At 42.3% G+C, this 24,662-nt stretch overlaps 2 protein-coding genes across 2 annotated transcripts; one reads left to right on the top strand and one right to left on the bottom strand.

Annotated features, from left to right (window-relative positions):
* The first annotated feature begins 411 nt into the window (after positions 1-411).
* LOC306845573 (ATP-binding cassette sub-family D member 3-like) lies at positions 412-20,556 on the top strand. The gene is made up of 23 exons (XM_079378446.1): positions 412-756; positions 954-990; positions 1,282-1,380; positions 1,516-1,604; positions 1,973-2,042; positions 6,777-6,874; positions 7,904-8,027; positions 8,103-8,159; positions 8,250-8,392; positions 8,480-8,549; positions 8,638-8,707; positions 10,142-10,239; positions 10,552-10,643; positions 10,771-10,862; positions 11,037-11,106; positions 11,291-11,354; positions 15,837-15,914; positions 16,011-16,076; positions 16,182-16,271; positions 17,475-17,594; positions 17,706-17,810; positions 19,692-19,748; positions 19,857-20,556. The coding sequence occupies exons 1-23, from the start codon at positions 650-652 to the stop codon at positions 19,932-19,934; spliced, it is 1,974 nt and encodes a 657-aa protein (XP_079234572.1). The 5' UTR covers positions 412-649; the 3' UTR covers positions 19,935-20,556.
* On the bottom strand, positions 20,497-24,422 carry LOC306845575 (tissue factor-like). The gene is made up of 6 exons (XM_079378448.1): positions 24,214-24,422; positions 23,566-23,689; positions 23,228-23,415; positions 22,959-23,137; positions 22,677-22,845; positions 20,497-21,540 (listed from the first exon to the last, which is right to left on the bottom strand). Exons 1-6 carry the CDS (start codon positions 24,281-24,283, stop codon positions 21,407-21,409), a joined length of 864 nt encoding a protein of 287 aa, XP_079234574.1. The 5' UTR covers positions 24,284-24,422; the 3' UTR covers positions 20,497-21,406.
* Between the last annotated feature and the right edge of the window lie 240 nt (positions 24,423-24,662).

Below are 24,662 nucleotides of genomic sequence, written 5' to 3'. Positions count from 1 at the left end.
GATAGATAGATAGATAGATAGATAGATAGATAGATAGATAGATAGATATTTTTTTTAAACAGTGTAATTATTTTATATTCTATATCTACACACACACATACAAATGACCAAATACAGGCAGTAAAAAGAAAAAAAAGTAAAACGAAAAAAAAAACTTAATAATAAGAAAAACACTGATACTCCACGTATTTTTATATCAAATTTTGGACTTTCTAATAAAAAGAAATGTATATAGTACTCTCAATATAATTTAATAAACGAGAGACATTGGCACAGAGAGGCGGATCCCGTTATGACTAGAAAATATGGGGGAATTAATTATTAATTATTAATCACAACTCTAATCCACGTTTATCACAACAAAATAAAACCATTTCTAAAACAAAAGCAGCACGTATCAATGTTGATCTCGCCTTTGAAGAAAGACGAGACTCTGCCGACACCTCGTGGCTGAAAGTGTCATTACCCGTGTGTTTACATCCTTGTGTGTGATATTTCTGAGGTGTGTTTATGTGCTCGTATGAGCTTAGGCATGTGTAGACCTAGAGAAACTCTCCGTTAACAGTCGTGCTTTGAAGAAACAGGAGGAAATCCACCGCGTGGGTCCTTCGCTGCCCGCCGTCGCTTCCTGACTGGTTTCATATTGAACATGGCGGCTGTTAGTAAGTATCTGACAGCCGGCAATTCCTCCATCGCAGGTGCTTTGCTGTTCGCCGTGTACGTATTAAAACAGAGACTGTCTTCGGAAACCAATGGGTAAGATCATTGCTTCTTATGCCTGTAGCCATTTCTTTACCCGGTGCACTATATAACCTCTTCGACATTGAAATATCATTGACAATTTATTTATTCAGACGTTAACGTGCTTCTGGAAACGAGTTACATAGAAACTCAATGTCATTGATTTCAAAGGTTGTCGTTTTCTTGCGCCTTACCCATGTGTTCATTTCTAGAGAGAAAGGGGCATCAAAGCCACTGTTGGACAATGATGTAAGTATATTCATTTGTCTAAATCTAAGTAGGAATTTATTTATTTATATATATATATATATATATATATATATATATATATATATATATATAGATATATAGATGGATAGATAGATAGACAGATCATAGATTTATAAACATATATAATGTGAAGAGTTCAGATGCCGTGATTTTACACAATAACTGAACATAAATATAGGGGCATGATAAAAAAATGCTAATTTTAGAAGAAAATTTCAGACTTTTGCATCTGAACTCTTCATATACATATGTATATATTCACATTTTCAGAAGGATAGAAAAACTGACAAGGCTGCGCTGGACAAGGTGTTCTTCAGGCGCATTTGTCATATCATCAAAATCCTTTTGCCACAGACTTTTTGCAAAGAGGTCAGTGTATGTTTCAATTTCTGTATATTTACTGTCATTTAATTCCGCTGGCTACTTGATCTAGGACAAATCCAAACTATTTTGTGACAGAATTTAAATAAACAGCTACATTTTTGGTTGTTTTCCTCTCCCCAGTCAGGATATTTGCTTCTGATCGCTGTAATTCTCATGGCCAGAACCTATTGTGACGTCTGGATTATACATAATGGGACCATGATTGAAAGGTATTCAAGATGTCAGATCATTGATCAGATTTACCACGTGCTGTAAGAGTACAGTCTCTTGTGCTGTGCATATTTCTCAGATCACTCCTTGATATTTGGGGATGATTTTATATGCAAGTACATCATATGCATCTGATCTGATCTTCAATCATGATTATGAATGTGTATGTAGTTACCAGGATATAGATATAGATTTCCGTAATATGTAGTGGAGTGCATTTCTCAGTAGTATGATTTCTTCTGGGTGTCGTTGCCAGCAGAACATGCCAGATCACTTAAATGCTGTCTGTCCTGTTTTTCTTGTACTCCGTGTAGACTACAAGCACAAAATGACTGTTCTTCGATATGTGTGTGTGTGTGGTTTGCAGTGCAATTATTGGACGTTCGACAACTGCTTTCAAAAGATACTTGGTCAACTTTATCACAGTCATGCCTTTTGTAAGTGCTCTACACTTTTTACAAGTCGGTTGACAAGGCATTATGCATATATTTAATTTGATAATATAATGTTTAATTCTCAAGTATTAAATAAAAAAGGAATCATATCATCTCATAATATTAATAAAGGGATCATAACAGATCTGTTAGGGATCATATGTTCTAAAATGTAGTTCTACTTCCATTCGTTCCGGACCGCCAGAGCAGTATCCTAAGTTACCTAGTGGAGTCTTTCTCTGGTGACGCTCAAGCGGACAGCCTATAAAGGCACGTTATTACATCATGCACGTTCTCTTTCCTATTCTCGTTTTGCGGGGAAAAAAATGCTTGCGGTAAAGAGGGAGCTTGGTTTGTAAATAACTTTGTACGGTCATTGGCGAGCGCTTCGTTTTTCGTGCTTCACGATATACTGTTAAACGACTGGAAGGTAAGTGGTGTTAAGTGCTGCGTATATCCTTAATTGAGCAATCTTTGTTTATATTTCAGTTATTATTAGAAACGTTGACAAGCCGCGTTGGCGCGGCTGGTCATTCAGTAAATTTGGTTCGAGAGATACGGTACTGATTAAGTTGTTCAGGCTGCTCTAGCGTGCAGAGTTGAAATCATTATTATTTTCCTTCGTTTCTTGTGCAGTGGCGAGCTGCATGCTGTGTGATTCACCTATGGAATTAGAGGATGGTCATGATCGTTGTATATCTTGTTTGGGACATGAGCACATTAAACAGGCCCTTTCAGATCCTTGTCCTAGCTGTAGTTTTTTGCCATTAGCAATACTTGAAAGCCGCCTTGTACGTTGGAATGCTCAATCAGATTATTCATTGCTCCCCATAGACACACCTCTTCAGAACGCGGCATTAAGAGAGCAGCAGAGGCGGTTGTTCCACCTCCTAAGAAAAAAAAGGTGAAAACCTCCTCTGCCTTGGAGCGCAGGGTGGATCAGCTGACTAAAGGTATGGGCCAGATTCAAGCACTCTTGGCTTCTATGAAAAAGAATAATGAGGAGCAACATTTAGCAGAATCTAATACAGTCGATCCCTGTAGGGAGAGAGATTTTGATGTGGTCTCAGTGTCAGCATCTGACTCCTTTTTTGATGAACATCCTGTCATGACAGAGACAGTTGTAAGACCAGTATCAGTGCGTTCAGACAGTGAACTGAGTTCAGGTCATGACGGTGAACCAGTATCAGTAGCAAATTCTTTGCATGGTAAATTAAAGGTAGCTTTAGCAAAACTCAACCTTGATGCCCCGCCTAGTGCAACTAATCAGTCTCCTAACCTGTTTTGCCGTGCTTCTGGTCAGGCTAATCAGTTAGTTGTCCCACAATGTGGTGACTTCATTAAAGAATTATCATTTGGTTTCAAGAGTGCATTGACCATGCGGCCTGACAAGGTAACTCGTATGCTATCTACTATGGCAGATGCAGGGTCAGTTGGCTTGGATTCAATGCCACCAGTAGAAACTGTAGTGGAGTCACTTGCTGTGCAGGCTGATGAGGCGCTGCGTGCGGTTGCCGGAATCTGGTAAGAACATTTTGCGCCAGCTTCCCCTAGCTCTGGGACAGGTATTTGGTGCACAGACTCAAGAAGTATTAGACCGACATATACCAGGGTTCGCCCTACATTGATACGGAATCCAAAGCATCTGATCACATTGGCAGCAGAAATAGAGTCATTACTACAAAAACAGGCCATAGAAGTGGTACATGGCCCAGACCAGTTAAACAGCGTTTTCTCCAGGTACTTCCTAATTCCAAAAAAGGATGGGGGAATCCGACCTATTCTAGACTTAAGGGACCTCAATGTCTTTCTAAAGCGTCTACCTTTTCACATGCTACGAATAGCAGATGTTATACATGCAGTGAACAGAAACGATTGGTTCGTTACGATAGACCTAAGGGATGCCTATTACCACATTTCAATTGCGGCACATCACAGGAGGTTCCTTAATTTTCATGTCAATGGAGTGACATACCAATTCAGAGTTCTTCCTTTCAGGTTAGCCCTGGCACCCAGAACTTTTACCAAATGTGTGCGAGTTGCACTAGAACCCTTACAGCGCCATGGCATGCGTATTCTTCCTTACCTCGACGATTGGCTACTGTGCGGCCAGTCTCAACACCAAGTGCAAGAGCAGACAAGGTCATTGATACTGCACATAGAGGCACTAGGTCTGCTCAGACAGTTCAGTTCATTGGCATGAGGCTCGACTCACCATGCAAGCCACTTTGACAGAAGGCAGGAATCTCAGGCAATTGCAAAGACAGTTGAAAAATTTCAAATAGGCAGGTGCCTACCATATGCAGATTTTCTCCATCTAGGTGGAATGTTGGTGGCAGCAACACCAGTGGTGCATCTGGGGATGTTGCAACTCAGACCTTTTCAATGCTGGCTGAATTCACAATGCCTATCAGCCATGACCCAAAAACATGTTTTGGTAACAGTGACTCTAGCATGTGTTCACACTCTGAAACACTGGTCCCGCAAAGATCATCTTCTCAGGGGTGTTCCCTTGGGAGTCCTTCCTGTAAGGAGAGAAGTTGTAACAACCGATGCATCTCTACAAGGCTGGGAAGCTGTGTGGAGACACCAGAAAGTGAGGGGTATGTGGCACAGCACACTACAGCACATCAACATTCTCGAGATGAAGGCAGTATGGCTAGCGCTGCAACATTTTCAACAGCAGTTAAAGGACAAACATGTCCTAATAAGAACAGACAGTATCACTGTGGTGTTTAACATCAGCCACCAAGGGGGGACAAGATCTCGGAGCCTGTTAAAATTGGCACAAAGGCTTTGGAAATGGGTGTATGTCCATCTCCTCTCTCTGAGAGCCATGTATCTTCCAGCTCTTTACAATCAAATAGCATACTCTCTGTCTCGGGCCATTCCCACACCCTGAAACTGGCAGATTCATAAGGAAGTGATTCAGTAAATTTGGGATAACTATGGCAGGGCAGAGGTGGACTTATTTGCGGAAAAGCAGACAACTCGCTGTCCGGTGTGGTTTTCAGACAAGGACGAGCCAGAGGCTCTGGGCCAGGATGCATTGGCACACAGCTGGCCAAGATTCTGCTTGTATGAGTTTCCACCCCTACCATTATTATGGATGATGTTGCGACAGATCCAAGAGACGGTGCAACCCATTCTGGTAGTAGCCCCATTCTGGCCGAACAGACCATGGTTCCACCTGCTGCTGCATCTACTGAGGGGCAAACCATGCCCCCTGCCAATAAGACCAGATTTGTTATCTCAGGCAAACGGGATGTTGTGGCATCAAAGGCCCCACACCCTGAAGTTATGGGTGAGGCCCCTAGGGGCAACCCAGTCATATTGGAATGCTCACAAGGAGTCGAGCACACACTACTGAATGCACGGGCACCTTCTACACGTCGTGCGTATGCAGACAAATGGAGAGCTTTTTCTCAGTGGTGAGAAAAAAAGGAAATTGTCCCTCAGGATTGCACTTTAAGTAACCTCTTGGATTTTCTGCAGAGCCTCTTAGAGAATGGTTTGTCTTGCTCCACAATTAAAGTGTATGTGGCAGCATTGTCTGCATACAGAGGACCGGTAGAAGGTATGTCCATAGGTATGCATAATTTAATTAAAACATTTATTAAAGGTGTTAGCCGACTGTGACCCAGTCTCAAAGTAATGGTTCCACAATGGGATCTGAATTTGGTTTTGAGTAGCCTCTCCTACGCACCATTTGAGCCGTTAACGAATGCAGCTATTAAGTGGCTTTCCCTCAAGTCAGCTTTTTTGTTGGTCATAGCTACTGCAGTACTGTTAGTGAGTTGCATGCACTGTCAGTCAGCCCACAGTGTTTGCGATGGGGACCTGAATGTAAACAGGTTACGCTGTGGCCAATCCCAGCATTCCTATTCCTTCCAAAGGTATTGTTACCAGAATATGTGAACAAGCCAATAATTATATCTGCTAGACGACCACAGATCAGTCCTGTGTCCATTCAGGGCTCTTCAGCAGTATGTGGAAGTGACTGCAGCCTGGAGGGCCACTGATCAGTTGTTTGTGTGTTATGGTGAGCGCTGAAAGGGTACAGCTGTGTCTAAGGATAGACTATCTCACTGGGTGACCGAGGTAATCGTGCATGCTTATTCTAATGCAGGTCATGAAGTTCCAGACTCTGTGAAATGCCATTCGGTGCATGCAGTTGCCACCTCCTAGACAGCTCTACGTGGTGTGCAGCTATCTGACATCTGTGATACAGCAACATGGAATACACCATCTACTTTTGCCAGATTTGACAGGCTTAATGTGGCTGCAATGCCTCCAGTGTGTTCTGTGATGCTTACAAAGGATTCAGACTTCTGGTCACTCGGGTAGACGAGAATGGCCAGAGAACGTGCATGACGTAATTATGTTCCTTTATAGGCTGTCCGCTTGAGCGTCATGGTCACAGGGGTGATGACTTTGATATTTATACACGGCAAAGAAACGAGCACCAGAGAAAGATTCCACTAGGTACCTTAGGATACTGCTCTGGCGGTCCTCCACTAAGTCGTAGAACCACAGTTACCTACATAAGTTAGTATACCATAAACAATAATTATGCATTATTGAAAGGTTATTAATGTATGGACATATTTTAGTAACCATTGTTTTTCTGCAGCTGTAGGAATGTAACATCTTTAACTTTGCACATTTCATATAAATTTATTTTCACACAGATTTATTTAAAAGCCTATTTGTTTTGTGTTTTATGTGACACATCAGATATCTCTAGTGAATAACTTGTTAAAGCTGGGACTCAACAAACTGAAGCTGTGTTTCAGAGTGAGACTGACCAATCACCTTTACAATGACTACTTGACGTAAGTTATATTCATCAACCCAATGATGCTTAAATTGAATCCAGTGACTCATGTTTCTAGCGGATGTTAGCTATTTTCTTAATTAACTTTTTTCATTTATTCAATTTATTAGCTGCTGTAAGTTAATAGCTATAAGAATAACAGTGCAATATATGGTAAACGATTTATGCTGTAATCCAGTGTGTTTATGATTACAATAAGAAATTCAGTTAATATGAAACTATACCATTTTGCAACATAAATGAGCATAACATACTGTTGTTTTGCAGCTAAAATAACTGGAAACGAATGACACCATAAGCCTTTGAGCATAGGCACATGATGATATCAAATTTTCATGATTGATGAAGCTCACAATATGACGGTATTATCACGATATTGAAATAAGTTGCAAAGTGTTATACTAAAAATGGTATAACAGGTATAATAATAGAACCCTACATTTTTGTGTATTGCTTTATTTTATTGAAATATTCTAAGTAAACACATGTTTCGAATAGATTAATATGTGAAAGAATTATAAAGAACAATAGGTAACACTTTACAATAAGGTCTCATTAGTAAGGCATTAACTAACATTAACATTGAGAAATAGCTACATTTATTTTACATTGTTTATTTAAGTTATGTTAAAGTTAGTTAAAAAATACAACTGAACTTTGATAGTTGTTAGCTCAGGTCCAATAAATATGCTAACGACTTACAACTGTTGATTTAAAAAATGTGTTATTATACATTAACTAAGAAATTAACACTAAGATTAATAAATGCTTTAGAAGTATTTTTCATTGTCAGTTTAAGTGCCTAAAGTCTATAGTGGACTATCATTACATTATACATTTCCTAGAATGCAGTTATTACCTGTTAATTTATCTGTTTATTTAGTTAGTAAGTTGTGGCCAATCCATTTCAAATTCACACTGAAATAACAGGCAAAGTCAATTCTTAAATTATGGTTGAAGATTTGATCTTTACTAATTTAATCATATCTACTGCGCTGCTGTTTTACAATACCATCTCTTCCAATAGGGGTTTCACATACTATCGAATTGGCAACCTGGACAACCGTATTGCCAACCCAGACCAGCTAATAACTCAAGATGTGGAGAAATTCTGTAATAGTGTGGTTGATCTCTATTCCAACATCAGCAAGGTAATGAGGAAAAAGCAAAGAATTTCCTGTCATTCTGAACAATATGTTAGGATGTCTCTTTCCCTTTTCCTGCAGCCTCTACTAGACATATTGATCTACATCTGCAAACTGAACACAGCCATTGGATCTCTTGTAAGCATCTGTTTAATATAAATCGCCAGCTAATTCAGCACCTCAGTCTCTGTAGTGTTAAGTTTGAATCCTCTGCCTGCTGTTTTGTAGGGTCCAGCTAGTTTGCTGAGCTATCTGGTGTTCTCCGGTTTGCTCCTTACAAGGCTACGTAGGCCGATTGGTAAGATGACTGTAACAGAGCAGAGGTATGAGGGGGAGTACAGATACGTCAACTCACGCCTCATCACTAACAGGTGTGTATGGGACTCCATCTCTTTGCCTGGCTGTTTGTCTCCTGATGTATTTTATGAAGAATGCGTGATTTCTGTATGTTGTTTCAGTGAGGAGATTGCATTTTACAATGGAAACATGAGAGAAAAGCAAACTATTAATGGAACATTCCAGAAACTGGTGAGGAAAATAAAAATAGTTTTGATTTCCTTTAACTAATTCAAACACAATGTTGGTGAAGCTTTCAATCAGACTGCTTGTTTTTTAGGTGGACCACTTGAGTCGCTTAATACACTTTCGTTTCTCAGTGGGTGTCATGGACAGCATCATAGCCAAATGTAAGCAGATATGGACAACTACTGTAGATGGCAGCAGAATCCACATGGATCAGATTTAACCTTAAATGGAGAGTTCACCCAAAATTTAAATTCTGTCATTAATTACTCACCTTCATGTCGTTCCAAGCCCGTAAGACCTTTGTTAATCTTTGAAACACAAATTAAGATTTTTTTTGATGAAATACGAGAGCTTTCTGACCCTCCATAGACAGCAAGGGTACTACCATGGTCAAGGCACAGAAACATACGAAGCTACGAGAATATTTTTGTCCACAAAGAAAACAAAAATAACGACTTTATTCAACAATTCTTCTCATCCATGTCACTCTGGCGCCATTATGGAGAGTATCGCGATGCATGCGTGTGGTGCTGCTGACGTAGAACACCATAAATTTACGGTTGAGCCACTGATGTCACATGGACCATTTTATCAATATCCTTACTATGTTTCTGTACTTTGACCGTGGTAGTACCCTTGCTGTCTATGGAGCGTCAGAGATCTCTCGAATTTCATCAAAACTATCTTAATTTGTGTTGCGAAGATGAACGATAGTCTTACGGGTTTGGAACGACATGAGGGTGAGTAATTACTGACAGAATTTTCATTTTTGGGTGAACTATCCCTTTAACTGTTTTAAAGGGGTGGTTGACTGCATTTTTTCTAGACTTGATTATGTTTTGAGGTGCAGTGTATCATGTCTTCATGCTTCGTTTTTGAAAAACCGTCTTATTTTTCATATATTTTTCCTTTATTTCTACGCCGCTGTCTCCATTGTCATTTTAACGGTTGACTTCCTGTTTCTATGACACCACTCCCTCCTTAATACATAATGGGCTCAGATTGGTTAGCTGACTCAGTGTATTGTGATGCGTTAACCGCATATTGCACGTTGTCTGGAAATGTCATGTCTCTTACCATTACGGGCAATAGTTGCATGTGCTCCGGTGGAAAAGTCATGCAACATAGCCTGTTTCCGGGGGCAGGGTTTATGTTAATTGCAGGGTTTGTGATATCACCAACCCGGTAAGTAGCTCATTGTAGTCACTACCAGTCGTAATTGTAGGCATTAAACAGACTTTTCTTTAAAAGACAATATCTCCATTTCCATTGAACTTTCAGTGCCGTAACTTTACAGATATTGTTTATGCTCAAACAGCAACATTACACACTAAATAAAATTTAAAAAGTGAAATCACAATCAACCACCCCTTTAATGCATGTCTCTGTTCTTGCTGTGAAAGATTTATTTGTATATATTACCACAAATAATTGTTTTGTCTTCATAATCTTCAGTCAAAATGTAATGTATTTTGCTGTTTATGTTATAAGGACGATGTGATATAGGCTTATATATTGACCTAGAATGAAAGGCTTATTGTTAAGATAAATATAAAGGCTCTTTTTCTGGAAAAAAAAATTTTCTGATTCTCCAGACATGGCCATGGTGGTGGGCTACCTGGTTATTAGCCGGCCGTTCCTGGACCTCACAAACCAGCGACATGTGAACAGCACATACTCTGAACGACTGGAAGTGAGTATGCATGAACACGTTCAGAAATTCTATTTAATAAAGCTGATTTATTTAGTTTTATTTTATTTTCAGAAAGCAGTACCTGATATTTTTTTATGATAGCAGTTTAAATTGTGTAAATCACTTTCACGCTGACAATATGCTACTGTTTGCAAATCCAGATAATATGTCACTGACCTTTGATCTCTTCAGATTTAATTGTCATCACTGGCTTTGTAAAATTGCTTTATTGAGTCAATAATGATTTCCTTTGATAAATGTTTGCATAGAAGATAGAAGTTCTTCTGTGTTTGTTTTACGCTACTACTACAGGACTACTACCAGAGTGGGCGGATGTTGATGAGTTTGGCGCAGGCCCTGGGAAGGATCATCCTGGCAGGCAGAGAGATGACCAGACTGTCCGGGTCAGTGCTACGTTCATTCTAAGCTTGTTTCTCTTGCCATTCATTTTCTCTACCCTTATCAGTGCTCTCTGTCTTTCATCTGCTTGAGTATATGTGTGTTTATCTGGAGTCTGAATCCATTTATTAGGTTCACTGCACGTATCACAGAAATTCAGGAAGTCCTTAAGGAGCTGAATTCAGGCAGATATGAACGGTCCATGGTAACACAGAGACTCAAAGGTCTGGACTATTGAAATGTGTCATTTATTCCTGTGATTGCAAAGCAGAATTCACATGATCTTTCAGAAATAATTCTAAGACGCTGTATCTATCTATCTATCTATCTATCTATCTATCTATCTATCTATCTATCTATCTATCTATCTATATTTATTCTTTCTGTCTTTTTCACAGATGATTCAGTAGAGAAAATCCCTCTTACCCCTGGTAGAGGTAAAATCATCATCGTAGACAACATTATCAAGTAAGCTATGTACTACACACTAAATAAACATCAACCAAGCCATCATAGTTAGCTTCTTAACATTTATGCATTCATGTAATCCTCAATTCCAAAGGCCTGTTTTTTATTTTTCTAAATTTAGACACCGTGTCTAACCCAGTGTATCATCAATGTTTCAAATTGAGCTGTATCCTTTCATCCACAGGTTTGAACATATACCTTTAGCGACGCCCAATGGAGACATTCTTATTCGTGACTTGTCTTTTGAGGTTAGTGCTCCATAAATAAACTTTTCCTAGTCTAAACTTGTAAAACGTCTCAGGTTACGTATGTAACCATGGTTCCCTGAAGGGAACGAGACGCTGCGTCGAAACGCTTATGGGAACGCCTTCAGCGTGACCATGCTCTGAATATCATGTGCAATCAGTCCGAAGGAGGGCGAGGCGTCACGGGCGGGGTGACGTCACGACCAGGAAGTATAAAAGCACGTGCGGCAGAGCCGGCGTCAGCTTCAGGTCATGAAGCAAGCGCGGGCAGGGATGCCGGAAGTGTGGCTACGAGACGCAGCGTCTCGTTCCCTTCAGGGAACCATGGTTACATACGTAACCTGAGACGTTCCCTTCCATGAACTTCGAGCTGCGTCGAAACGCTTATGAGAACGAGATACCAACGCCGCCAGACTGACAAGTCCCTGCCTGGTGTCAGAACAAGAGGACGGAGGAGCCTGGAGTGGCTCGGATGTCGAGGTCATAGAACCTGGCGAAAGTCAGGGGCGTGGACCACCCAGCAGCGTTGCAGATGTCCTGAATAGAGACACCTACCCAGAGGGCCTTGGAGGCCGCCACACCTTGGGTTGAGTGCGCTCTGACTCCCAGCGGCGGGGGACGCTCAGAGGCCTCGTATGCAGATTGATGGCATCCACTATCCACCTACTAAGAGTGGGCTTCGTAGCAGGAAGACCCCTCTTAGGGGGACCATAGCACACAAGCAGTTGGTCCGAATTTCTCCACAGGCATGTCTTGTGGATGTACGTGCCCAGTGCTCGCACTGGACACATACAATTGTGCTTCTCCTGGTCTGGCTCCCTGAAGGGAGGAGGACAGAAGGCCTGGAGTACGACTGGCTGTGGTACGACCGACGGAACTTTAGGTACATACCCCACACGGGGGTAAAGAAATACTTTCGCCATGCCGGGCGCAAAGTCAATAAAAGAAGGGGCCGTTGACAGGGCCTGAAGGTCACTCACCCTCCTCAGAGAGGTGATGGCCAGCAAGAAAGCGCTCTTAATGGTGAGGAGTCTATCAGTTATCTCCTCAATAGGCTCAAAGGTGCCTTGCACAGAGCCTCCAGAACCACAGCCAGGTCCCACGTGGGGACACGTGAACGTACAGGCGGCCTCATCCTCAGCACACCGCGGAAGAAACGTGTAACTAGGGGGTGTCTACCCACTGACTGGCCACTAATAGGGGCGTGGTATGACGAAATAGCTGCCACGTAGACCTTAATAGTGGAGTGGGTTAACCCTGCGGAGAAACGGGCCTGCAGGAACTCCAGTACTGTACCCACTGGGCAGTTGACTGGGTCGAGCTGGCGGTCCCCGCACCAAGAAGTGAAGAGCCTCCACTTCAAGGCGTACAGTTTCCTCGTGGAGGGAGCTCTGGATTGGAGGATGGTCTCGACAACCTCGGTTGACAGACCGGAAGCTATGAGCTGTGCCCCCTCAGAGGCCACACCCACAGTTTCCATGACTCAGGGCGAGGGTGCACAATGGTGCCCCTGGCCTGTGAGAGGAGATCCCTCCTGACGGGTACTTCCCACGGAGTGCCGGCGAGGAGAGAAATCAAGTCCGAGAACCATACTCGGCCCGGCCAGAACGGTGCTACTAACAGTAGACTGACCTCGTCCCGGCGCACTCTCGCCAGAACTCCCGGGAGCAGAGCAATCGGGGGAAAAGGGTACAGACGAAGCCTCGGCCACGTCTGTACCATAGCGTCCAGTCCCAGAGGAGCTGGAGGGGCTAGAGAGAACCAGAGGGGACATTGTGCCGACTCTCAAGTCGCAAAGAGGTCCACCTGAGTCTGGCCGAAAATATCCCAAATCTGCTTCACCACCTCGGGGTGAAGCATCCATTCCCCGGGCCTCGGCCCCTGCCTCGACAGGATGTCTGCTCCCATGTTGAGATGCCCAGGGATATGCACAGCTCTCAGAGATAGGAGCTTGCCCTGGGACCACACAAGGATCTGGTGTGCCAGCTTGTACAAGGGGCGCGACCGCAGACCTCCTTGGTGGTTGATGTAAGAGACCACTGCCGTGCTGTCGGTGCGCACCAGCACGTGGTGATCTCTTAGGTCTGGGAGGAAGTGCTTGAGTGCACGGAACACAGCTAGGATCTCTAGCCAGTTGATATGCCACGTCAGGTGGCGTCCACTCCACAGATCGCGGGCAGGGTGGCCACTCATGACCGCACCCCAACCGGTGAGGGAAGCGTCTGTGGCAAGCGAGACGTGGCGACCAGGAGCTCCCAGCACCGGGCCCTGAGACAAGAACCAAGGATCCCTCCACATGTCCAAGGCACGAACACAGCGGCGTGACACTTTGAAGGGAAGACAGCGCGGAGCTGGTTTCCCCTCAGGGAGACCCCTTGGTCTTGAGCCACCACTGCGGGGGTCTCATGTACAGCAGGCCGAACAGGATCACGTTGGACGCAGCTGCCATAAGCCCAAGCAGTGCGGGGTGAGAGTGCTAGGCCGAAGGGAAGAACCCGATACTGGTACGCTTTGCCCCCGAAAGCGAACCTCAGGAACTTCCTGTGAGAAGGAAGGATGGAGACATGGAAGTAGGCGTCTTTGAGATCTATCGTGACAAACCAGTCCCCGAACCTGATTTGAGACACAACCTGCTTGACAGTAAGCATCTTGGACTTCAGTTTTCTGACTGAGCGGTTCAATAAACGCAAATCCAGTATGGGCCTCAGCCCTCCATCCTTCTTTGGAACAATGAAGTATCGGCTGTAGAAGCCGGTCTGGGTCTCGTGAGGAGGAACCAACTCGATGGCTTCCTTCCTCAGCAAAGTATCGACTTCCTGTTCCAGAACCAGAGCCTGCTCGAGGCGGACCGCAGTCATAACAACCCCGTTGAATGGCAGCGGTGGCACGCCGAACTGAATGCGATAGCCATTCGCTACGGTTTGCAGGACCCAACGAGACACATTCGGCAGTCGCTGCCAGGCTGCCAAATGATCCGCTAAGGGAATCAGTCCCTCGAGACTGACCTCTGGTGTAATAGAGGCGGCCAGACCGCTGTCTCGATGCGGCGCACCGGAAGGAGACGCGTGACCTGGCTGCTGAGGCGAGTTTCTCAGCTCCGCTGCGCTCACGGGCGGAAAGACCTGAGATAGACACTTGCTGGGACCAGCTGCACCCTGGAACAGCGGCAGGGTCAGCAGACAAGTCCCTGGAGGGCACTGAGGTGAGACGGTCACTGTGTACCGCGGTGTAAGCTGCTCCACCCCAGTAGGGGTCGCCCTCCACGGTCCCGGGGCTCGCCCGTCAGGACCTTTTCGCCGAGGACCTCTTGGCCGAAATGACAGCCCTCAGATCTGTCTTCGGCCGCGAAGTCCCCGGCGCAGAGTGCTGCTGATCTCGGCTTCTCTGCTGCGCCCGCCCAGCAGCCCCCTGAGTTAGAGAGCGGTGGGGTAAGAACCGCCGCGGTTCTTCTGAGCTCGGCGATATCATCTGCTCTAATGTCCCCGCTCTCATCTAACTCTCTCAGCAGCTCAGCCTGGTACACCTGTAACACCGCCATGGTGTGCAGACACGCACCAGCCTGACCTGCTGCCGCATACCCTCTGCCCACTAAGGAAGATGTTGTACGCAGAGGCTTAGTGGGCAGTGCAGGAGCCTTCAAAGACGATGCCGTAGAGGGAGACAGATAGCTCGCAAGCGTCTGCTCGACCCGCGGCTTCGCCCCGTGCCCGCGCTCATTCAGTTCCCGAACATTACCATAGTAATCAGCAGAGGGAACGAATGGCCGGGACGAAAAGGGTTTCACCCACGATCTCGACACCTCGGTGTGGAGATCGGGGAAAAACGGAAGGCTCCTGTGTAGAGGTGGCGGCCGCGAGCGCAGAAAATGCTCATCCAGACGGCTAGTCTGCGGCTCAGATGCTCTCTCGGGGGGCCAGCTGATGTCAAGCTTGGCCACTGCCCGAGTAACCACCTCTAAAAGCTCCTCATACTGGGGCGAAAGAGGCGGCGAAACCTCGTGAACGCTCGTCACATCAACCTCCTCGGAGGAAGAGAGACGAAGCGTTGAGCCCTCGTCTCGGGGGGAAGAGACCGCTTCCAAACCGAGAGACGGGGCGCCAGATCTAGCGGATACGGGAGGAGATAGGGATATGCCCGTCTCACTCTCGCCAGCCAGATCAGCCTGCGAGCCCCACGAGTTTTTTTCCCCTTAGATTTAGACATAGGAATTCTTTTTCGGACAGACAACAATAAATAGGACTGACACACACAGAGCGCTTCGCTGAATGACAAAAAGCTGACGCCGGCTCCGCCGCACGTGCTTTTATCCTGGTCGTGACATCACCCCGCCCGTGACGCCTCGCCCTCCTTCGGACTGATTGCACATGATATTCAGAGCATGGTCACGCTGAAGGCGTTCCCATAAGCGTTTCGACACAGCTTTAGTTTAGTTTAGGGTTTAGTAATCTGGTTTTGGTAATTACCACCTTCCCTTCTTACATAAAGGTGTCTTCTGGGACAAACGTGTTGGTCTGTGGGCCCAACGGCTGTGGAAAGAGTTCACTCTTCAGAGTGCTGGGAGAGGTTAGAGCTGTTCTTCAGCAGAAATATGTGGTTATGGAAACCTTAGTGTTTTTTTGTTTTTTATTGTTTGCTGACATTGTTTCTTTGCTTTCCCAGCTGTGGCCTCTATGTGGAGGACAACTCACAAAACCAGAGAGAGGGAAACTCTTTTATGTTCCTCAGGTGGGCCTGTTTACTCTAAGGTCTTCATGGCAGCTGGTTAAATGTGAAAATGTTCTGCTTTTCTCTTCCCTTTTGAAGGTTAATTTTGTTTTTTATTTTCTTCAGAGGCCCTATATGACACTAGGTTCTCTTAGAGATCAGGTGATTTATCCTGACACACATGAAGACCAAAAGAAGAAAGGAACATCTGATCGGGTGAGTTTCATAGTGAAATGGGCATCAAAATATGTTATAAAGGGATAGTCACTCAAAAATGAAAATTCTGTTATTCTTTAACTGTAAGAACTTTGCTCATCAAAACACAAATTTATCTTTTATAAAACTGAAGGGATTTATGTTCCTTCACTTCCACAAAAACTTCACTTAATGATTCAGAAAGTTCATAAAGAGATTACAAAAGAAATAAATATAAATCAAACAGTTTAATCCAAGTCTTTTGAAGAGACTTGATCGATTTATTTGGTGAACAGATTTAATTTAGGCTTTTATTCTCCTATAAACATTGATCAACAGTCCACATACATGTAGAAAAAAGGAAGAAGGATAAACCATGCCGTGAAAACTTGTTGAATTTGAAGATCAGGGTAAATTTAACTTATTTTGCCTTCTGGGAAACATGTAAGTATCTTCTGAAGGGCAGTAATAAATTTAAAAAGTACGATATTTAGGCAAAATAAGTTTTCACCCCCCGACTCTTAATGCATGGCTTTTCCTTATGGAGCATCAGTGAGCGTTTGAACCTTCTGTAATAGTTGCATACGAGTCCCTCAGTTGTCCTCAGTGTGAAAAGTTGGATCTCAAAATCATAGTCATTGTTGGAAAGAGTAAAATGCTGGAAAACCAAAGAATTTGTTGGACCTGAGGGATTTTTCTGAAGAACAGCAGGCAGTTTAACTGTTCAGGACAAACAAGGGACTCATGAACAACTATCGCTAAACAAAAAAACACAGTTGTGGATCATTTCAGGTAAATTTTATGTAAACTTTTGAACGGGTCATTTTTATAACTATTATTTTCTCTTGTGGACTATATGTACACATCTTTTATGTGAAATATCTTATTCAGGTCAGTACTAAATAAACGATAACATGCATTTTGTATGATCCCCTTATTTTGGTAAAATAATTAACATTTTGCCGATTCTGCAAGGTGTATGTAAACTTTTAACTTCAGTTGTAAGTATAACTGTAAGTCAAAAATCATGATGTTCTTTTTTTCCGTTTTGGAGCCTGATGGTCTACCTTCTTTGTATGGAAAAGAACAACAAAGCTAAATGCATCTTTTGTATTTCACAGAATAATTTTTTTTTTGAATTATACAAAAAATGAATAAATATTTGAGTGAACTGTCCCTTTAAGAAATTATTACTATTATAATATATTGTGTACTTGCGGTCAGGTGCTGAAGGACTATCTGGACAATGTCCAGCTGGGACATATCCTGGAGAGAGAGGGCAGCTGGGACAGTGTGCAGGACTGGATGGATGTCCTCAGTGGGGGAGAGAAGCAGAGGATGGCTGTAAGCTCTGATCTTTGCATTTTTTAATCCTTCTCTCTTTAGGGTGAGACAGATATTAATGTGGCCTGTATTATATCCGAAAGTCCACATTTTCTTTATTGAATTGCACAGATGACTCGTCTGTTTTACCACAAGCCCCAATTTGCTATTTTGGACGAGTGCACCAGTGCTGTGAGCGTGGATGTGGAGGACTTCATCTACAGCCACTGTCGAAAGGTAGTTAGATGTCGTCGTCTTATACACAATAAATGCAAAAATGTTAAATCAAATCAAATCAAATCACTTTTATTGTCACATCACCACAGCACGTGTGCCTTCGTGAGTGAAATTCTTGAGAGCGTGCTCCAGACACTGCAAAAACAATTTACATATAGACATTACCATACATACGTACAGACTTATACAGATGACAATGTGTAATATACACATACATATACTCAGTACACACAGTGTACTATTAGACAGACATACAGTTACCGATACACATTATACACAGTATGCAGTACACATTCTACGTTATATACACACAGTAATATGCGAAGATGCAGCAGATTATATATAAACCGGATGTGCAAATGTCATGGATGTGCATTGGATGGTATCCAGTGCTGGCAAAAAGATTGTTGTATTTGTGCAGTAGTGTACTGGTAGTCCAGTTTGAACTGTGTGGAATTAAAGTGCAGTGCGTGGTATATTGTAAAGTGGGAGTGTGCTGTAGGGTGTATTAGTTTTGACTGTTCATTAGCCTTATAGCCTGAGGAAAAAAGCTATTCCTCAGTCGGCTAGTGCGGGATCGGATGCTGCGGAGACGTCTTCCTGAGGGCAGCAGAGAGAGCAGTCTGTGGGACGGGTGGCTGGAGTCACTGATGATCCTCCGAGCTTTCTTTATACACCGCCTGGTGTAGATGTCCTGGAGGGAGGGAAGCTCACCTCCAACAATGTGACGGGCAGTTCGCACGACCCTTTGCAGAGCTTTGCGGTTGCCAGCAGTGCTGTTTCCAAACCAGGCGGTGATGCAGCCGGTCAGGATGCTCTCCACAGTGCAGGTGTAGAATGATCTGAGGATGCTGGGGCTCATTCCAAACTTCCTCAGCCGTCTCAGGAAGAAGAGGCGTTGGTGTGTCTTCTTCAGCACTGCATCTGTGTGAGCGGACCATGTGAGATCCTCAGTGATGTGAACACCGAGGAATTTGAAGCTGTTTACTCGCTCCACAGGTGTCATGTCGATGGTGATGGGTGTGTGTTCTCTGCTCTGTCTCCTGAAATCCACCACCAGCTCCTTGGTCTTGTCGATGTTGAGTGAGAGGTGGTTCTCTTGACACCATTTAGTCAGGGTTCTCACCTCCTCTCTGTAGGCCGTCTCATCGTTGTCAGTGATCAGGCCTATCACCGTTGTGTCGTCAGCAAATTTGACGATGACGTTGGAGCTGTGTGTTGCTGTACAGGGAGTACAGGAGTGGGCTGAGGACGCAGCCCTGAGGAGCACCAGTGTTGAGGGTCAGCGGGGATGAAGTGTTGTTGCCCATTCTGACCACCTGACATCTGCCTGTCAGGAAGTCCAGGATCCAGCTGCACAGAGATCCGTTTAGTCCCAGAGTCTGGAGCTTCTCAACCAGTGTGGCAGGCACTATGGTATTGAATGCTGAGCTGTAGTCCACAAACAGCATTCTCACATAGGTGTTCTTATTTTCCAGGTGGGAGAGAGCAGTGTGCAGGGTGAAGGCAATAGCATCGTCTGTGGAACGGTTTCTGCGATATGCAAATTGTAGGGGATCCAGTGAGTCAGGCAGCACAGAGCAGATGTAGTCTCTGATGAGTTTCTCAAAGCACTTGCTGAAGATGGGTGTCAGAGCAATGGGCCTCCAGTCATTCAAGCATGTGATTTTATTTTTCTTTGAGTTAGTGTGAAAGAAGAAGAATTTGAGGCAAATGCTCATAACATACGGCTAGAGAAGTTACAATAGGTGCTCACCCCATCATTCTCGTTTTCTGTCAAAAGTGAGAAGTCCGGAATGTATTTGTTGCTCCTGTGGGAGTTTGCTTTAGAAACATCTGTCTCCCTGAGCTCAGCTGGAATCATCTGTTTTCTCCTTTCAGGTTGGCATCACACTGTTCACAGTCTCCCACAGGAAATCACTATGGAAGCACCATGAGGTACAACTTAGCCCTTGTCTTTCATCGTACAGTTTGCAGAATTCATTAGAAAACCTCAAGTTATGTGCTATGAAGTTTTAAAACTCTTTTTTTATCTCTATACTGCAGTATTACTTGCACATGGATGGAAGAGGAAACTATGAGTTTAAACCCATCACGAAGGAAACGGTGGAGTTTGGATCATAATAATGACACTCGGCCTTATTCATGAGCCAATCTTTGCGTAAATGTTATTCTTAAATTGTTGCGTGTGAAAATTTATGCAAAAACGATTTTACACAGAAATTCACACTCATGAATGAGGCCTATTGGTACTAAATGTGGAACTGAAGCAATATGGTGTACTCATTGTGTATTGAATTCATAACTCATAAGATGTTGAAATATAACATCTTTTCCTCGTCTGAGGGAAAGGATTGTAACTGTGGATAAATATCTCTCAGGGAGAGGTTACTGTGCATTATCTGAAAAGATTTTTGTAAGGAATACAATTGGGTTTGTTATCCCTTTTAAGAATCAAGCATTTGTAATATAAAAAAAAATTGTTTTTTGTTGTGATACTTGATTTGTGTTTTGAAACCGGAAAGGTCACTGGCATATGTTGTTGTCAATAACATACTGTTGCATGCTCCTGGCACAATCATTATAATACTATGGAAACTGTATTTAAGTGTAATGAGCTGTTTTTTTGAATTTTATGGAAAATGTATTTTCCCTAATATGTTTGAGAACCTACTGGATACATTGTGCCTTACAGACCAGTTTTATTCATTTTACTGAATTACAGAACATACAATGAAATATCTTGAAAGAAACTTGTTTTTTCAAATTGATGTCAATTTGTTTTTCAAATTTTTTTAGGCTTTTTTCTTTTCCTTTAGGATAGGTTACTGCTTTGGAAGGCATATATATATGCACAATTTTTGCATTTTAGTTTCAAGTCAAAGTTTAAGTCTTGAACAGGAAAAAAAAAAAAAAACAAAGCTTACCACAAGAGTGAGTTACTGAGACCAGAATGCAACACTTATTCTTCACCAGTGAGTGTCTCCCTGTTCCTTTTAATTCACATTGTGTTGCGCAATCTGAACATGCTTTCTGGGCCATTAGGGTTTTTTGGTTTAAAAATGGGAAACAAAGAGGAATTGCTGCCTCAAAAGGGCACAGTCTTCCTCATTTTTGATTGTGGAAGTCCTTTTAAAAAGTCATTACAAAGCATAGGTCAATTAAGTTTAGGTACCTCTTTAAAAAAAAAAAAAAAAAAAAAAAGTCATAAGTATAATAATTTATTTGCTGTTTCGATCTTGTGAAGTTCCCAGACATTTAAAAAAAAAATACATTTTATGAATATTAAATACTTTTTCAGCTAGATATAATATTGTATACACAAAGCTAATACACATGTATTTCTGAAGAAAATAAATAATGCCATTTAATAAACAAATACAGTTCAACCGATTAATAACAAAAAATAAAATCAAAGGTCCGATATGTACAACATATCATGTAGTGTTAGCGTTTCATAGAAACCAGTCCAGTGCTGTACTGCAGGTGTGCTACGCACACACCGGTTCCGCTCGGCACAAAAACGGTTACAGTCCAGCTGTCCATCCCGTTCTGAGCTCAAACAGCAGAAATGTTGTATTCCTTTATGCCAGAGTCTATACTATGGTTTCCTTGGCCATCGATGTTTGTCTTCGTGCTCGTTTACAGCAAACCACGATCAGAACGATTACAGCAATGACAAAAGCCAGTATAATGAGCGCTGCTCCTCCAATCACAGCCAGTCCATACTCTATGGAAAAGAAAGAGAAATATTAAATGATCATGTTTTTACAAACGTCTATAATTCATTTTAATGCATTCTAGTTAAGTGGGAAGCTTAGTTAGGTGGTATATTGTGTTGATGTCAAAACAGCATTTGATAAACCCGTATAGAAGATTAGTGCACATGCACCATGTAAAATGATTTGGCAATTTTAAATTCACATAAGACACAGAATTTAAGTTATTGCACGGCTGTTGCTCAAATCCAGCTCGAAAAACAGTTCTCTGCTAGTTTGTATGGAAGGTCAATGATAAGAGTGTTCGTTAAAGATTTTTTTTTTTTTATTAAAAAAAAAAATTAAAAAAAAATTATAATAATCTTGCTTAAAGTGTGCCAAGTTCATAAACATTTGGCCAAATTTTTATACAAATTTAGCAACTTTCAATTTAATAAAAAAATAATGTATTAGTTCGTAAAATTATTAAAAATACATTCATTATGAATTAATACTTTAATAAATCAGTCAATAAAAACAAGCATCACTGACCCTGAAATAAAAAAAAAATACCTAGAAAAAATATTTAACAAAAGTTTCAACTTACAAAATGTCTTCAAAAAGTTATTAAATATTAAAAATAATTTATTAAATATATTCACAAATCTCAATCATTGATTTATAAGTAATGTATTTTTAATAGATTAATCAAATAGTTTGGAATCTATTTGTAAAAACCTGAAAGAACATTCAACAAAAGTTTCAATTTATTGACTAAACAATGTGACTCTTTAAATAGTTAAAAAAAAAATATGACTTTGAAGTTAAAATATGATATAATGGAAATTGATGCTGAAATATTGAGAGTTTAAAAACTCCAGGTGCAGAAACACACAACTGAATGGAGCCATTTCAGCTCAGCGGCCCTGGTCAGTGTGGGTAATGGCGGTGTGTGTCATCCTCCCTCCTCTACTCAGTCAACTGAACCGGCCTCTTCATGCTTAACAACCTTGTTTTCCATAACACTGCAATTCTAGACAGCTAAATCTTTGAGCAAAGGTTGAATCATTTGGAATACTTGAATACTCCTTTGCTGCCTTCCTCTGTCTCTAAAATGTGTGTAACATCCTAGTAAATGTCAAAAGCGGTCAATATTAGATAAGCTTACCCTCAATCAGGCTCTTGTGCTCCTGTGGTGAGCACTTTGGGAGGCTCCACTCTCCGACCCCCTTGTCTCCTTTACGAGAGGGGATGTATGCCGCCACGCTGAAGCAGTAACTCTGATCCTCATCTAGACTACTAAACTCTGCTTTGCTCCCATCCACAGTTTGCATTTTCTGAAAACGAACCAGCCAACACGTACAGATTGCAATTCAGAGAGCATTTAAATAAGAAACGCATGGCACAATCTTCAATAGCATCTATAGCTTGTAAATGTGCTTATACTCACTTTTCCTGTGCTTCCAGCCTTGTTGTATTCTATGTTATATTTGAGGTTTTTCTTAAAGACGTCACGGATGTTCAGAGATCTGCCATCTTTGTGCAAAGCTGTGATGGGGTCTTGTATGATCAGCACAATCTTCTTGTTCTCATTCACCTTCAAAAAAAACTCAGGTCTTCCAATTATAGCTACATGAAAAAGAAAAAAAAAAATTATTAAAGCAACGGCTTTAAACAAAAATTGGTTGAATTTCGAAGTAGGAAGTGTTGGACACTCACTGTCGTTATAAGGACAGAACCTCTTTGATCTGGTGTATGGGGCCTCCACATAATCAGAAGACCCCTGCAGAGACTCTGAGAGGACATCAGCAGAATAAACGCCCTTCAGTTCTAGTTCATTAGTCAGGTCACACTCGGTCTCAGAGCTTCTGATGCAGTGAGGGTTTCTCTGTTTGTCCCTCCCAACTCTGCAGAGAAAATTCATGTTGGTTAGAATCCAATCAATACATATTTACTTTACTTTGTGTTGAATTTTAAATCATAAAATAACGTTAACGTGAACAAAACAAAGCAAGATTAACTGCGATGCAGTTTAAATTACATATGTGTGTACTTGCCTTGAAAATTCAACTGTATAAGTGTAGTTGACAGGTTTAGGTCCCCATATTAGGATGGTTTTGAAATTGTAAGATGTCCATGAGACATTTGTTGCTTTGGTAAGCTTGCCCACTTCCAAAGATGCTAAATAGGACAGAGGACATCAGTCAAACCAATACAGTATGAAACGCATCATGTAGCTTTCATGGTTTCAATTACGAACCAATCTTGAGATACAACAAAACTAGCCTAGTGCTACATCCAAAGTTTACATTGCTAACTTGTACTACAATGTGGCATGCCATAATGTAATGTACAGTGCAATAGGATACTACACGTCTACTACAACACTGTCCTGTGGTTTCACAGACAAGGCTTAAACCTAGTCCTAGTTTAAAATCTAAACCTGAGCTGTTTCAACTGAGAGAAACTTGCACCGACTGATTTTAAAATATATCAGTGCCTTTGTTTTGTCTCAAGATGCACACCAGTAATGTTTTTTTTTTCCAAGGCTTGTTTATAAAAATTACTTAAATGTCCTAATTGAACTATGGCCTAAACCTGTCTTAGGCTAAACCCTGTCTGTGAAACCGGGCCTATGAGTAAACGGTTAATACTTGGATTAACGTTAGTTTACTGTTTCAAAAAAAGCTTCCCTAAAATCTTACCTGGAGATCCGTTTACGAGCGCAAGCCAGATAAGAAAAAGTGCCGAAAATATTACAGTCTTGCTTTCCATCGTTTGTGATCGCAAACAACCCAAATCAGGCGCAAAATAATTAATCCAACGTGTCTCTCTGAGGAGCGTTTATCAATTAAATCTTGCAGCAGCCGCCTGTATTTATAGTGTGTGTGCGAGGAGAGCTCTCGCGCTGCCAGCCACAGAGTGGACTAGTCATGAGTCACGAATGGCGCTCCGCCCCTTTCTTAACTTTGGGGTTTTGTCACTGGCTGGGCATCCATCGCAGCGCGCACCTTATGACCATATATGGTTATCCGGGTACCGGTTTAATACAGATAATACACAAATCCAAGCACGTACTTTAAAACATTCGACAAGACGCTTGCCTGTGGATTTTGCAATGTCATCGTGTTATTTTGTCATTAAATTAGTAATT

This window comes from Barbus barbus, assembly GCF_936440315.1.
Source record: "Barbus barbus genome assembly, chromosome: 26".
In the NCBI taxonomy this organism is placed as follows: domain Eukaryota; kingdom Metazoa; phylum Chordata; class Actinopteri; order Cypriniformes; family Cyprinidae; genus Barbus; species Barbus barbus.
The sequence above is the reverse complement of the archived record's forward strand: the minus strand, read 5'-3'. Positions and strand labels throughout refer to the sequence as shown.

What these genes read in the sequence shown, in the direction of transcription:
- LOC306845573 (XM_079378446.1), top strand. Translation starts at nt 650, where the DNA reads ATGGCGGCTGTTAGTAAGTATCTGACAGCCGGCAATTCCTCCATCGCA. An exon ending in GGACAGCATCATAGCCAAAT is followed by an intron (nt 8,708 to 10,141) that starts GTAAGCAGATAT and finishes CTGATTCTCCAG; the next exon opens with ACATGGCCATGGTGGTGGGC. An exon ending in CATACTCTGAACGACTGGAA is followed by an intron (nt 10,240 to 10,551) that starts GTGAGTATGCAT and finishes CTACTACTACAG; the next exon opens with GACTACTACCAGAGTGGGCG.
- LOC306845575 (XM_079378448.1), bottom strand. Translation starts at nt 24,283, where the DNA reads ATGGAAAGCAAGACTGTAATATTTTCGGCACTTTTTCTTATCTGGCTT. An exon ending in AGGCTGGAAGCACAGGAAAA is followed by an intron (nt 22,846 to 22,958) that starts GTGAGTATAAGC and finishes GTTCGTTTTCAG; the next exon opens with AAAATGCAAACTGTGGATGG. An exon ending in GCACAAGAGCCTGATTGAGG is followed by an intron (nt 21,541 to 22,676) that starts GTAAGCTTATCT and finishes TCTTTTCCATAG; the next exon opens with AGTATGGACTGGCTGTGATT.